This window comes from Stegastes partitus, unplaced genomic scaffold (assembly GCF_000690725.1).
Source record: "Stegastes partitus isolate 25-593 unplaced genomic scaffold, Stegastes_partitus-1.0.2 Scaffold533, whole genome shotgun sequence".
In the NCBI taxonomy this organism is placed as follows: domain Eukaryota; kingdom Metazoa; phylum Chordata; class Actinopteri; family Pomacentridae; genus Stegastes; species Stegastes partitus.
This window is the reverse complement of record NW_007578264.1, coordinates 264,055-277,557: the sequence shown is the minus strand read 5'-3', so window position 1 is coordinate 277,557 and position 13,503 is coordinate 264,055. Positions and strand designations below refer to the sequence as shown.

The following is a 13,503-nucleotide window of genomic DNA, read 5'->3' as shown; positions in this document are numbered from 1 at the left end:
TGGCATTTTATGCATGCTGAACTATGGCTGCATCTCTTTTATGGACTAAAGCCTGTGGTGTTTTCCCCTGCAATGTAAGAGGCAGTATATCTTGTGAGTAATTTCAGAGCCGCACAGACAGGTAGAGCTGAGAAAAATCCTCGCTGAGTGTATTCCTTCTACTTTAAGAGCCAAAGGACAGCTCGATTGATCTCATCTCATGGACTTTTATGGCTGCAAAGGTTTTTTTTTGGGAGAAATCAAGTGCACCTTGAAGGAAGACATGAGTTATTTATTGGGCTTACTGCAGCGCTTGCTAATATTTTGTTTACAGCTTTGCATCATCTAAACTGCATTCAAAGTCCTTTAATATTATGCCGCAGAATTCTTTTGGCTTTTAATTTTTTTTTGCTATTTAAACATGTTTGGTTTCTGATCACAGGAGTAACAAAGAAAGCAGCAGGTGTTTTGATGATTTTTTTTTTTTTTCCCCCTCTGAGCCCGATGCACTGCTCTAAACCTTTTTATTTTTTTTCTACCAGTAAAGAAAGAGATGCTCAGCAGCTGGGTTTCTGCCCGCAGACATGTTAATCTCCTACCTATGAGAATCGAGGCGCCTAACCAGCTCGGGGAAACAGTGGCAGAACACACAAACAAAAGGAAAAGAACTGCTGAAAATCTCTTCATGGGACCGAGATAGAGTTTCAATGTCAAACCCCTTCCAAATAAACTCATTTCCAACACCTCCCATGGGCTTTGGAAGGAGTAGGAGGGAGGCTTGGCTACAATAAGGCCAAAAAAAAAAGGGGGGGAAGAATTAAAAAGAGCCACTGAAACATATATTAAACGGGTAAAGAATCTGATGTCATACTATGCTGGATCCTCCCTCTACCCCATGCATACTTGGAATGGCTCTGTCTGGCTGCCGCTGCACTCCACACATCCGCACAACCGACCCATTCATCCGAGGTACCTGTGCTTAGCGGGAGATAAGTAGCTTTCCATGAGAAACAAAGAGAAGATTAGCATTCCCTTACACTGTGTTGGAGGGCATGCAGCTTTGCCCTCTAAGCAGGGAAAACCCGAAGGAAGTGCTTGCTTGGTTGTACACAGCAAAGATCAAAGCCAGACACTGATTAAGTTATACTAAAATTCAAGCAAACGCTCCTGCTGCGGGGATAAAACTAATACTACAGCCGGTCCAAAAAGTTGAACCCAAAAGTGGGACAATTTGGAATTAAACAGCAAAACTAAAGAAAGCTTTATCGGGTCAGAGTCTATATTACTGTCGCTTCTGGTAATCTCAGTTTATATTTGTGTCAGATTACCTTCAACAGGCAACTTTAGCACCGCTAACTACAGTCAGTTTCACCCCAAATTACAAAAAAAACAGGAACTATTTTTGCATTTGCTATCATCTGACTCGAAGATTTTTGCCCCTAACCCAATGAAGCAAGCCTCTGCTGTGCAAATAGTCCCTATAAAACAGTTGACAGCATTTTCTTGCAGTTTTTCAGAATAACAAAGATATTGTTTCCTCTAAAATGTCCCCTTTCGATCCACTGAGAACCACGAATGATATTCATTCCCCCTTTATTGTATTGGAAGGAAGGCAGCAATCTCAGAAACAGACAGGCCGAAGTCTGTCTTTTTTATTTGATTTGAGAACCACACAGAATAACACCAGGCTTATTCTTGAAACCCTAATATTTAGGATAGATGTAAGATTTCGAAGCCAAGACTATCAAACAAATGCATCTACTAAGGATATGAGTGAAATTTAAAGTAGGGAGTAATACGATCCCACCAAAGACAACTGCTTCAGCTGCGTTAAAGTCACTGCTGACAGCAATACAAATGACAAACAACAAACTCCAACACCTGTTTTCTCTTTCGGCGCTCCTCCTGATTTACCGCACGGATTTAGAGGTGGAAAATGAAGGGCATTTTAAGATTAAGCCCATTACATCAGTAAATTTACAGCCTCTCACTCTGCCAGAGCTGCATTGTGAATCCACACACAGTCCTCCCCTAAGAGGTCTCTGCTTCTTTAAGTTATCATGCGGAGTGAGCTTTTTGAAATGGATTCTCAGTGACATGGAAAATGTCCCTGCCTAATCGTCTTTTGTTTAGTTCATTTAACTCACATGGAAACAGGAGAGTGGGCCCTTAAGGCCAGCCAGGCAAGCTACCTTTAATGGACGGGAGGTGGTCAGCTCTAAAAAAAAAAAGATCCGTACTGAAAAGACACTGCAGATGAGGCGAGGACTCTACATTCTGGGGATGAAAGCACGGGGTCTAAAGGTCTGACCGATCCAAAGCCCCCTGCAGCCCAAGCAGAATCGCCACCGAAAATGTCCCCAGTCAGCAACTGAGCATTATCTCTGAATTGTGCCAATGCCTACTAACCCTCCTGAACCCAGCCCCCGCCCATCGCGGTCCAGGCTCCCCTCCACCACCACCACCACCACCACCCCTCCTCTGGTCCCAGAGCTGCGACAGAAAGGAATGGAACAATGTCAAACCAGTCACTGCTGTGGCCGGGCCTCCCTATGACACACAAAGGCACCAGCTCGGCCTCGGTTGCCAACGAATGCTTGTGCAGATCTGGGACTGCTCTTAAAGGGTCGGTTCAGTCAAGTTACAAACCACTTTTTTTTTTTACTGTAGTACACTCTGGGGAGCCCTTTTCACTATTTTCTGACCTGTTGTAGAGCAAACATTTCAAAATCCCCACCATATAACTGAATCAACTACAGCCCTAAACACTCCCAAACACTGGCACTCCCTGTTTTACAATTCATTTTGAGGCAACTCTCTGGAAGAAACAGCCGAATTTCCTGCAACAGAGCCATCCTAAGCACATTTAAAGTTCTGCTTCCTCTGCTCTGGGTGTAAGTGGGGGGAATAAAAGAAAAAAAAAAAGTGTGAAGTTATGTAATAAGTTATTGATTTTTCTCTTAAAGGAAGATTGAAGCGCAGAGCCGGTGGTGTGAAGCATCCCAGAGGATCAGCTCCACTGACAACAGGGGCCCTCCCCGCTGCCTCTTAAGGTGGCGAGACCCTAGGCCCAGTCACATATCACTTTCACCCTCATGCCACGGGGACACAACACAGAACACCAAAGACATTGTCTTCTGACATGCAGTTCGCCTGTCTGATCACATCCCTCTCGAGCAGTCGGCCGGCGAGCAATTACAAAAAAAGACATCTGCGCCACAGTTTGGATAGCTAAAAAGGGCAAAAGCTTAGAATTGCAAGAGGTATGGAAGCAGGGATCGATGGAGATGTCTGAACCTGTTAGTGCAAGTGGAGATGAGAGCCACTGCGCTGTGGGGAGGGCTCTTTTGTCATGCGGGGAGAGGGAGGGAGGGGGGGCCGGAGAGGTGACTCTTCTGGCGATCAGGGGTCAACTGCTGCGATCATCCATCTTCTTTTTGACAGTGTCCTGTCAGCCGGGGTGCTCACGTTACTAAACACAACCGGCGGGCCTCCTTTGTGGCGCTGCGCCGGTCTGCAGCCATGTGTAAATGAAGTTAATATTCACTGACCTCATGCATGGTCAACTGTGGCCCTCAGTGCCACCTTGGAAATAACGCTATCTGACGGTAAGTCACAGAGGTCTCCCTTTGTGGGGGTTACAAAGTCTTGAACCAGTATGGCCGACCATATGCCTTTGTTTGCGTGAGAATGAGGAATGTTTACTTGGATTCTGTCTATTCATGTGAGGCAACGTAGGGTCACAAATTTGGACTGGCAGGTCAGATTCCAAGACCTCGATACCGATAAGCCGTCACTTGCCTTTTTTTTTTTTTTTCCTTTTCTTGCTGACTTGTGTGTTTTGCATCAAAAATCGTCGTAGTAGAACGCACATATTCCAGATATACTCCTAACGTCATCAGTCACCGTCAAATTCAGGCTTTCTCTTCGATGCCAAACGTAATCCTGTTTCTTGTTGTCTATGCGTCCAATTTTCAGCGACATAATCCTATCAAGTCGAGTCAACAAGTCAATTTCGGTGTCGTCTGTACTTCCTTTGATTCACTTTCCTCTGTCCATTTGAATTCACTGGTTCGCCATGTGTTGCTAACCTTTACCAAACAATTTCTTATTCCATAAAAGTTGTATTTTTCATAAAACATCTGTCCTACATCACGTATAGTACAACTGGCATGCCGAGTGGTGCTTTTCTGAGTGGACTAAATTAGACTGAAAATAACAGCACTCGCCTGCCTGCCTGCCTGCCTGGCTTACACCAGCTGTGACATTGCCATGAGCCTGCAACAGAACAGAGCGAAAACTGAGCAAACGAGTGTAGAGGAAAGACCACTAAGGTTGCTGTTATTTATAAAGATATCTCCATTAGATTTGTGTTTTTTTATGTTCCTCAGTGTGTTTTGAACGCCTACAGCGTTTAACTTAATTGAGCTTTTACATCAATTTCTTGACATTCATGTGTGCATGAGTCGGTAGCTGTGGGTTATCAGCAGAGGTGAGAGACGGGCCCATTACACCGAAAGCCTTCCTGCCCTCCTCTGAGCGGTGTTTTTTGTTAGATCAGCCTTTACCTCGATGCGACATCTGTAAATGTGGAAGGCGGCAAATAATTAGCTCGGCTTTTTTGTTTCCTCTGCTTTAGAAATATCGCGGCTAATATGAATATCAACTTTGAGAAGAAGTCAAACAACTTCATAAATGAGTCTCACAGCGGAACTTTATTCGTATGTAAAATGAGGCATTTGTGTTTAATTTGATGTGTTGACAGGGCAGGCCGGATCCCTCAGAAAGCGCTGCTGGCAGCAGCCCGAGCGAGCGTATCCCAGGAAACAATCTCTTCTTGCTCTTACTTCTCCGTATATTTAAAAAAGGGGAAGGGGGGGGGTTGCTGGATGTGAAAGTAAAATAAATACTCTTTGTCGCAGCCTGCCAAATCACAATTTCAAACGTTCTGCACTCTTTTCATCCTCTGAGGAAGGAGCTGTGGTTTTAGTCGCTTCTAATGAGAAGAAATTAGAACTGTAGGAGTACATGTACATCTGTTCTGCGGCAACGTTTCACCTTCTTTTATTGGCCGTTGGTGTAATTTGACCAACTATTGTTCTACTTCCGACAGAAACGTACTATTTGCATTGTTCTGTCCGCCTCCGTACAGAGAACCAGTTTCTACGGAGACACTGTATATCCTTGAACGCGTGAAATCGGAAATAAAACACTTAAAGCAACTTTTAGGAGACTGTACTTGGTCACAAAATACATTGACTCTCACTGAACATCTAAATCATAGCTAGAAAACTGCCATGCGCCCGACTGATATGTCAAATTTGAATTATCTATACTTTAAACAATCATTTAATTCACTGATTTGTAGATTTCTCTATGCAAAAGAAATCAAAATTCCACTTATAACTGGTTTTTCAAATAGGAATATTATTGTTGTTCTTCAGTTTTTTGATATGACAACGCTTTTGTTTGATTTTTAGACCAAAAAAATCACTTGACAAGTAAAAAAAGAAGTGCCTGTATAAATTAATCATGAAGAAGTTTCATTTTTTGCCATGTTTAGTGACAGAAAGCAGTAAAAACATCTTGCCTTGTCCAACTAACAATCCAGAAACACAAACAAATTTAGTCTATGCTGGTATAAAATGAAGGAAAGCAGCAGATTTTCACATTTTGAGAAGTCGGAGCCAGTAAATGTTTGGCATGTTACTTGATAAATAACTTAAATTGCCATCCCATGAAGCGGGTCAGAGCCAAACAGTTTTGTCTCTGTTCGTCTTAGTCTTGGAGTCCTTCCCCCTAAGTGATCAATTTTAGGACACTGCCAACTGTATTGGTAGAAGCATCCTGGGCAGAGAATACTACATCTGTGCGTCTGACTGCTACCTGCCAGGCCAAGACAACAAGGAGGAGAAAAAAAAGCCTTGGGCTGTGGAAGAATGCTTCTATTCACAGGAAGCGCACCACTGGCAGTGATCGGATGAGATCCCATCCATCACCAATTTATTTCAATCTGGAGTGATTTAGGTCCATTTGGGTCTCCTGCGGATTCGGTACACACCTGTCATTTGCATAATTAAGCTCCGGAGCAGTTGTGAAAGACAGCCATTTGGTGTATCAAATTCACACCTTATCAATCAGGGGAGCATCAAGATGTATGAAGACCTCCTGACTCTTGGCTTCCTGGCTTCATTTGAAATGCTAAATGCAGCTTTTTTTTTTTTTCTTTTTTTTTTTCTCCAGGCATAAAGCTTGGCTACCCGGGCTGCCTGGTGGCTTCCATACATGTTAGCTGTCGTGGTCAGACCCCGACTGCTCAGGCTTTTTTTTTTTTTTTTTTTTTGCCTTCAGGGGGCTCAATCATCAATCAGTCTCCAACTAACTTCTGTCCAACTCCCTGACAGTCGAGATGGATGATGCCAGCGTCTACAGGATGCTGTATCCTCTCATTAATTCTCTTGTTAGCATGCACAGATAGCAGTGAGATACTGCCTTTTTTTTTTTTTTTTTATCAGTTTTCCACCAGATAGAGGCCTCTCTCCCCTTTTTTTTTGGGCAAGGGTCAACAGTTAATCATTTCTCAGGCACTGGTTACTTAGTACCACAATGATGTGATGTGTCAAAATCGGACAACATACATTCCCGGGATTGAGCGAAACAAAGACGCCAGTGTCCCTCCACAAGAGCCCTCTCTCTGTCTAAACGACTCAGTGGCTCCATTGCAACCAGTAGCCAGCGCTAAACAGAACCAGCGGATGAATGGGCGCTATTTTCACAACACGCACTTCGTCGCAAAATGAAGCCCTCGCAGGCTGCGGGGACACTTCAACTGGCCTTTTTCAACACCCATTACACTGAGACCACTGAACGAACACAGCGGGCAGAGAAGAAGAGTGACATTTACTGCCACAGATTGCCACACAAAGAGTTAAAGACAGACAGACAGGGGACTGGTGGGGTGGAGAAGAAGGGGGTGGGCAGAAGTGAAAGACAAGGGGTCCCTCTTTACTGACGGTGATGAATGAGTGGATCACAACAAGTTTGGGGAGAAGGCCTTTGCATCCACACAGGGGGCTCCTCAAATGACATGACTGACAGCTCGACTTCGCTCACTCCACCTGCACCCACCCGCCACCACCCGGCTGAATATTTTACGCATGTTACAATCATAGCACATGCAGAAATAGACCAGTTAACCTTAAAAATTTAGAAGTGCTTGTCAGATGATAGAATCGCATCTAAAATCAGATTTCCGTTGTCGGGTTACGTCGGATGTGTCAGACAACTGTGATCACGTCAGGAGATTAAATCAACACAAAATGTGTTTAAAGGGTTAAATGTCCCAAATGATAATCTGATTTATTTGTCACGATTATCGATTCATTTTAAAGGACAAACAGTTTCTTTTGCACTTTAATATTTAAAAAAAAAACGGAGCACTTTTTTCACTGCACTAATGCACTTTGCACCAAAGAAAAAACAAAAATACAAATCTACCTCACCTGGATACACCTCCTAGAACCAAAATATAAATTAAATTGTACTCACTTGCTCAACATCTGTTTATCAATATATCATTCACAGATAAAGACATTACATGCTAATTGACGTCGGTGAGGCAGGTGCGCACAAAGAAGCCTCTAGTCTCCCCGCTCGGTTCATGCAGCAACTGTGAGACATTCTAATGTAAGATTTTCCGTAGTGGAAAGCAAATCGTTGTATCTATGAGAGGGATCTTCTATGTGTGGACTTTTCTATAAGAACAAGCGTCAAAATCGCAGCCGATCTCATATGTAAATATATGGCAATCATGATTCATATTAGATTCATTGTGCACCCTTAGTGGCGAGTCAGATATTTCGAAATCCTTTTTACACCACTAATGCGTAGGAGCCTGAATTTGTTGAGACAAAGTACCTGTTGGATCTGCTGAACAGAATCAGTTAAACGTGCAACAATTGTGTAAATTTCCAAATCCAACACATCATTTAGCTGTATGCTGTGTAGTGGTTGCAGAGGACAGTTTGAACATCTCTCTTTTTCCAATATCACTTTTCCTAAGTACGAAGACGTGTCGCACTATAATTGCATTAGAGGGGAGACTTTCAAAGTGTGCGCTTATCTTCATTTATAACATTTTTTTGTGTGTCTCCACAGCTTTGGAACATTCAGATCAGACTGATTGGACCATATGTCACACAAATTATTTTAGTTTAAGCACACTGAACCTTTACAGTAAAGGTGCAGCTTAAACTATGAGGTATCATTAGAGAAAACCCCCTGAGCTGAAACATGATGTAGATGTATTTTACAGCGCTAAGACAAGCTACTCCGAGGTCCACGAGGCAGGATCTCACTTTTTTTTTTTTACGGTCACACACACTTGGACTTATTGCTCTGCTGTTCAGCTGATAGAAATACTTTGAATAGCTTTTAGATTGTTCTGGGGGAAACTACTGAATGGACAATTTGATGTCAGTGGAGCTACTGGAAGAAGTGCTGATGGTGCACCGTGATTCTCATTTTATTTAGATTAACTACCCCTTAATACAAAAGCTTCTCATGCCTCAGTGGAGATAAAGCTCATAAAAGTGCAGTGTCAAGACTGGAATTTGATCCACATACACATTAAGGAGCCTGCTTCCTCGGGCTTTAAACAACCTGAGCGCGCGCTCATTGTGCCGCTGCCCATATCTACGTGGGTTTGTTTTAGTTGACACATAAACAGATTAATTAATAGAGACATGCAATAGTCGTCTGTTCCGAGGGCTTTGCACCGAGACACAATGAGAAAAGGTGGCTGAAATTACTCTGACAAGCCGGAGCTATTGGTTGTTACGCTGCATCGCTCTCCCTGTGGAAATAAATCGTGGGCTTTCTTTCAACCTGAGGGCACAACTGGATCTTACATCTATGCATATTAAAACAACAAAAACAATAAGACGGAGCTCCGTGGGGTTGAATCAGCGATAGCCTTCTAACATTAGAGACATGGCACAACTTGAGGCAGGCTGTGTTGCTCTAAATTACATGGCCTAATATATTTCATTAACACACCTCCCTCAGAGGGGTCCCTAATGGATGACAGCGTGGCATAAAAGCTTGTCTGCCAGGGACACTAATTTGTTCTTAGACGCATTCCGTTCACTTATTACTGGCTGCTGCTCCTTATAAGCTGCTTAGATTGAGGTTGCCCACTTTGCAAAAGAAGAAGAAGAAGAAAAAAAAAAAAAACAAGGCTTGGCTGACAAGCCGGGCCACTTAAGTTCTGTGACCTAAGTCACCCCCTTTTAATCCACAGTGATTTCTATCGTTCGAGTCAGGTGGCCACTGAAAATAATCCTCGGAGCATTAGGAGTGACAGAAAGCATATTATTGTTAATTGTAATGGCACGATCCGGAGCCGCAATAACGCAAAGAGCGAACTCTTCCTGTTATGCTCCTTCATAAATATCCCGAGGGCTAAACGCCACAGTGCGACGGCTATTTGTTTTCCCTCTCTGTCAGGGTCATTTGGCCGGGGCAGAGAGACACCGAAAGACTGGCTGGACTTCCTCGAGACCTGTGTATTCTGCTGGTGATTGTCTTGGCTCACAGCCAGTCAGAAAGAGAGGAGTGTTTGAGCCGAGGAGCTAAATTCAAGTTATTATTTAATCCCAGTGCCAACAGAATCATGCAGATAAATTAAGAGCCTCATAATCAATTAACAGCAAATCCAATTATTACACTGAAGATGTCTGGCCTTAATATTTTATTCAACTTTACTGCTGTCAAATCAGCCACTTTAATCCCATTTGCCAACCAACTATTCAGCCACTGGTGCCTAAATTGTCATTCACCTGCTTTGCATAATCAAATCACGAATGCTCCCCAGTGTATAGTCTGTTGGTTTTTTTTGTTTTTTTTTCTTGGCACACCTTTTGTTTTGTGGAATCTAGGAGGCAGCTGACTAATTTCTAGACAAGAATCAACTCTGGGAATGCGAAATGAGTAAATAAACTGACTCTTAAAAATAGATTTTTTTAAAGTGAAGGCACTCACGTTCACAAGCGTCTCCTTTCTGATGAAATCCAGCTTTGCATATACATTTCCCAATGGGCACCAGCCATTCCCCCTCAGCGCTGCAGTGCATCTTGGGCGAGTTGTCGGCCTCCTCCTCGGCGTCGCTCACGCACATGCCCTCGACCTCCACCAGCGAGGAGAACTCTGATCCCGTCACGGTGTCTGGGAACGTGGCCAGGTTCTCGATGATAGACCAACATTTCTTGTAATAAACTTTGACAGAGACCAGGGCAATACACGCCCCTACATCCTGGAAGGCCAGGTAGAAGCCTCGCCTGGACAGGGGGCCAATTATGCGCACTTCTGTATTCAGCTTCATCTTTCTCTCGCCCAGGTCGCCCTGGGTGAAGCTTTCATCTGCGGCGATCGTGTCAATTTTTACGTACTGGTTCTCCCTTAAGCTCCTGCCAACCTCCGAATCCGTTTCCTGGTAATACAAGTTGAATGTCTCCTTGCAAGTGCCAACCACACCGGGTAGGCTGTTACAATCCCTCAAGGTGAATTTCAGTTCCACAAAAATTCTCTGGGCATCGCCCTTCTCTATCCAGTTAGTCCGAAGCCAGTTATTCTGATTGGGCTCCATGACTTGGCAAACTTGGTATGTGCGGATGGGCGTATAGTTCTCATCCAAGCCACTGATCTCTTCCCACTGAAAGAAGATGGCAAACGTTTGTAAATGAATGCAGCTATAAGGGAACAAATATAAATATGAACACCGTCAAACAAAGATAGACATCTAATGATTAGCAATCAAACCTAAACTGGAGATGATTACTCTGTAATGAATATGACAACGGTATATGAAATGCTGTCATTTCAGTCACTGTTATGTACAATAAACTGCAGAGAAGGGAGGCAGATTAGCAGTTGCGGCTTTTATCACACAAACACATCTTTAAAGAATGATTGTGCTCAGTTTATCTGCTTGCGCTCACATTATTTATTTAAAAACTTTCTCACTGCCTGCTTTTAATCAGACCAGCAAGTTGGAAGAGGTTTGCTTAAGGCCCTTTGTGCTCTGAATGTCAAAAGCCGAGAGAGTTTAGATGCAGAAACAGTCTGTTTTGCATCCTTTATCTTTTTCTTCTTGGTCAGACTTTTGTGAGCAGAGGAATATAGCAACACAGATCCTTGTGGATGTGTCCTTTAAATATTATTATTCCTATCACAAATATGAGACATCACAGAGAGCAAGGGTGGGGGGGGGGGGTGGGGGGAGAGAGAAAATCTACAGATATGGAGTACATTTGTGCAGGCGATGCAGAGATTCTGCAGACTTACCCCATTGGGAGGATAGGAGATCCACTCCAGTTCTGTCTGCTGTGCCTTGGAGTCCAGCAGAATCACTAGTGACAGGAAACCAAGAGGCAGGTGGTTAAATCTCACCGGGGCACCGGGCCTCGGAATTACTGACAGGCCACACATCTATATCTATAGCGCATATACCTGTGACCTAATTTCTGCCAGCAGCAGTTAAAGCGAAAACATGCAATAAGGACGTACACACTGCAGCAGACAGGTCCTCATGTCTGCGGGGAACTTTTTAATAGACAGATTAAGACACTGGCACTGTGTATAAAGAAGAAATGAATAGTATATAAACATATTACAATGTGCCAGGCGTCATTACGCACGGGATTTACGCGCATTAAATGTATAATTTGCCGCTTCTTAAAACTCGTTTTTGGAGTGGAAGTTGTTGCGTTAAGGTCAAAGCTGCCGCTTCCATCGGCGACGCACAGACACCTGCTTACAAATGAAGGATATTTTCAGCTCGAAACGGCCACAAAACTACAGTGAGACCATCCGCAACATGCGGCTCGTTGGCAGTTGAAATCAGCGGACGAGAAATTGTCAAGGCAGCCTGTTTTATGTTCTGGACGCGTGCGAGAGCGCAAAGCGGCACCGCGTCGGCTTTCATAAAAATGAAGGAAGTTGTTGAAATTGTATTTAATATCAGCAGACAGTTCCATCATGGGAAGGAGGGGAAGCAGTCAGGACGCATCGCCGTAATTTTTTTTTAAAAAGAACGAAAGAAAGAAAAGGGAAGAGAAAGAAAGAAAATTACGTTAATGATAATGCTCCGGTTATATTTTACAGGAGACAGTATGATATGGAGGTTCACGAAATCCCGCATATAAACACCAAGGAATTACAATTCATATCAGCATCCGCACCGCGCTCCGTTATTATACTGTACGAGTTTTTGGAGGTGAAAATCAATATCTGCAAAGTGAATTTCTGTTTTTACGCATGCACCAATTTCCTTAATTTAACAAATGGCGTCAATTAAAGGTGCCAATTTCCAGCTGTTTGGAGTTATATGAACCCTCTGTTATTTTTAGGGGCTTTTAGTGCCTTGATTCTGACCAAGTTGCGCGGCTCCGCATCAATCTGCTGTATTTTCCTTCCAAGAAACAACACCAGACAGGACTGTCAGAGCCGAGGCCACTTTGGAGGAAAGCAGCCTTCCGAAACTGCGTCCTGATGGACGGCGCACTCGCTTGCTGGAACGATCGATCCCCCTCATATTACCTAGTTTGTCTTGATAGATTGTTAATCTATAGCGAGCGGGCTAATTGTGCCGATTGCGCACTGGCGCTGGAGTGAAGTAAAAACGGGAGCTTCTGCGTCTAATCCGCGTCCTACGGCGTTTAACCGCCGTGCGTAAAAACACCGAGAGGTCGCTGGCAAAAAAAAAGAAAAAAAAACAGCCCCGCGAACAGACAGACAGCGCTGTCATCCCCGCACGTCCGACTCCATCTGACATCCAATATTTTTTTTTTTTTTTTTTGAGTTGTTTCAAATCACGGAGAATGAAAGCGCGCAATAAAGTCAGCGGGCTGTCTGCTGGCTTTAGACGCATCGCTGTGAAATGTGGAGGATGTCTCCAATATGCGACAGGATTGAAGAAGAGTCCAAACTTTAAGAACTTACCTTCCTTCGCATTCTGTGCTTCCCCGCTGTCCACATAACAGCATAAATGAAGGCAAAACGTAATCCACAGACACGGAATAGACGTGGAGAGCATGGTGCAGCTGCGGATTTCAATCTAGACCGTAACTCGCTTTGCCACCGTCTCGCGTGCTTCCCATTGACGACACTAAACCGGCTCTATGTACAACAATCCGCTGGTCCCCACTCAAATAGCGTCTGCTGCCGCTGGGAGGAGACTGAGGCTCCGGTGCTGTCAGTCAAGGAGACGAGCGCAGGTGTCAGCCAATAGGAGCTCAGAGGAGAGAACGTCACGAAAGCGGAGAGCCAATAGGCGCCTAGGAGGAGTTTCTCTTTTGGCGAGGGGGAGCACGGCGCAGGAAATGTTACCACAACTTAGATCAGATATTTTTGGGTTGTCTTTTTTTTTCTTTCTTTTTTTTTTTTTTAGGAAAACGGCGAGGGATGCTCTAGAAGGCACACACGCATTCTCACACCACCACAGGCTGCTGAAAAAGCTCCCACATA

At 43.9% G+C, this 13,503-nt stretch overlaps 1 protein-coding gene across 1 annotated transcript in view; it reads right to left on the bottom strand.

Moving 5' to 3' along the window:
* The window catches only part of epha7 (eph receptor A7), a 104,808-nt gene extending 91,674 nt beyond the window's left edge, over positions 1-13,134 (bottom strand). The window contains exons 1-3 of the mRNA XM_008287979.1: positions 12,979-13,134; positions 11,323-11,387; positions 10,021-10,690 (exon numbers count right to left, since the gene is read on the bottom strand). Coding sequence (XP_008286201.1) covers positions 10,021-10,690; positions 11,323-11,387; positions 12,979-13,072 — 829 coding nt within the window. The 5' untranslated portion in view covers positions 13,073-13,134. The remainder of the gene's footprint in view (positions 1-10,020; positions 10,691-11,322; positions 11,388-12,978) is intronic.
* Positions 13,135-13,503: the final 369 nt, after the last annotated feature.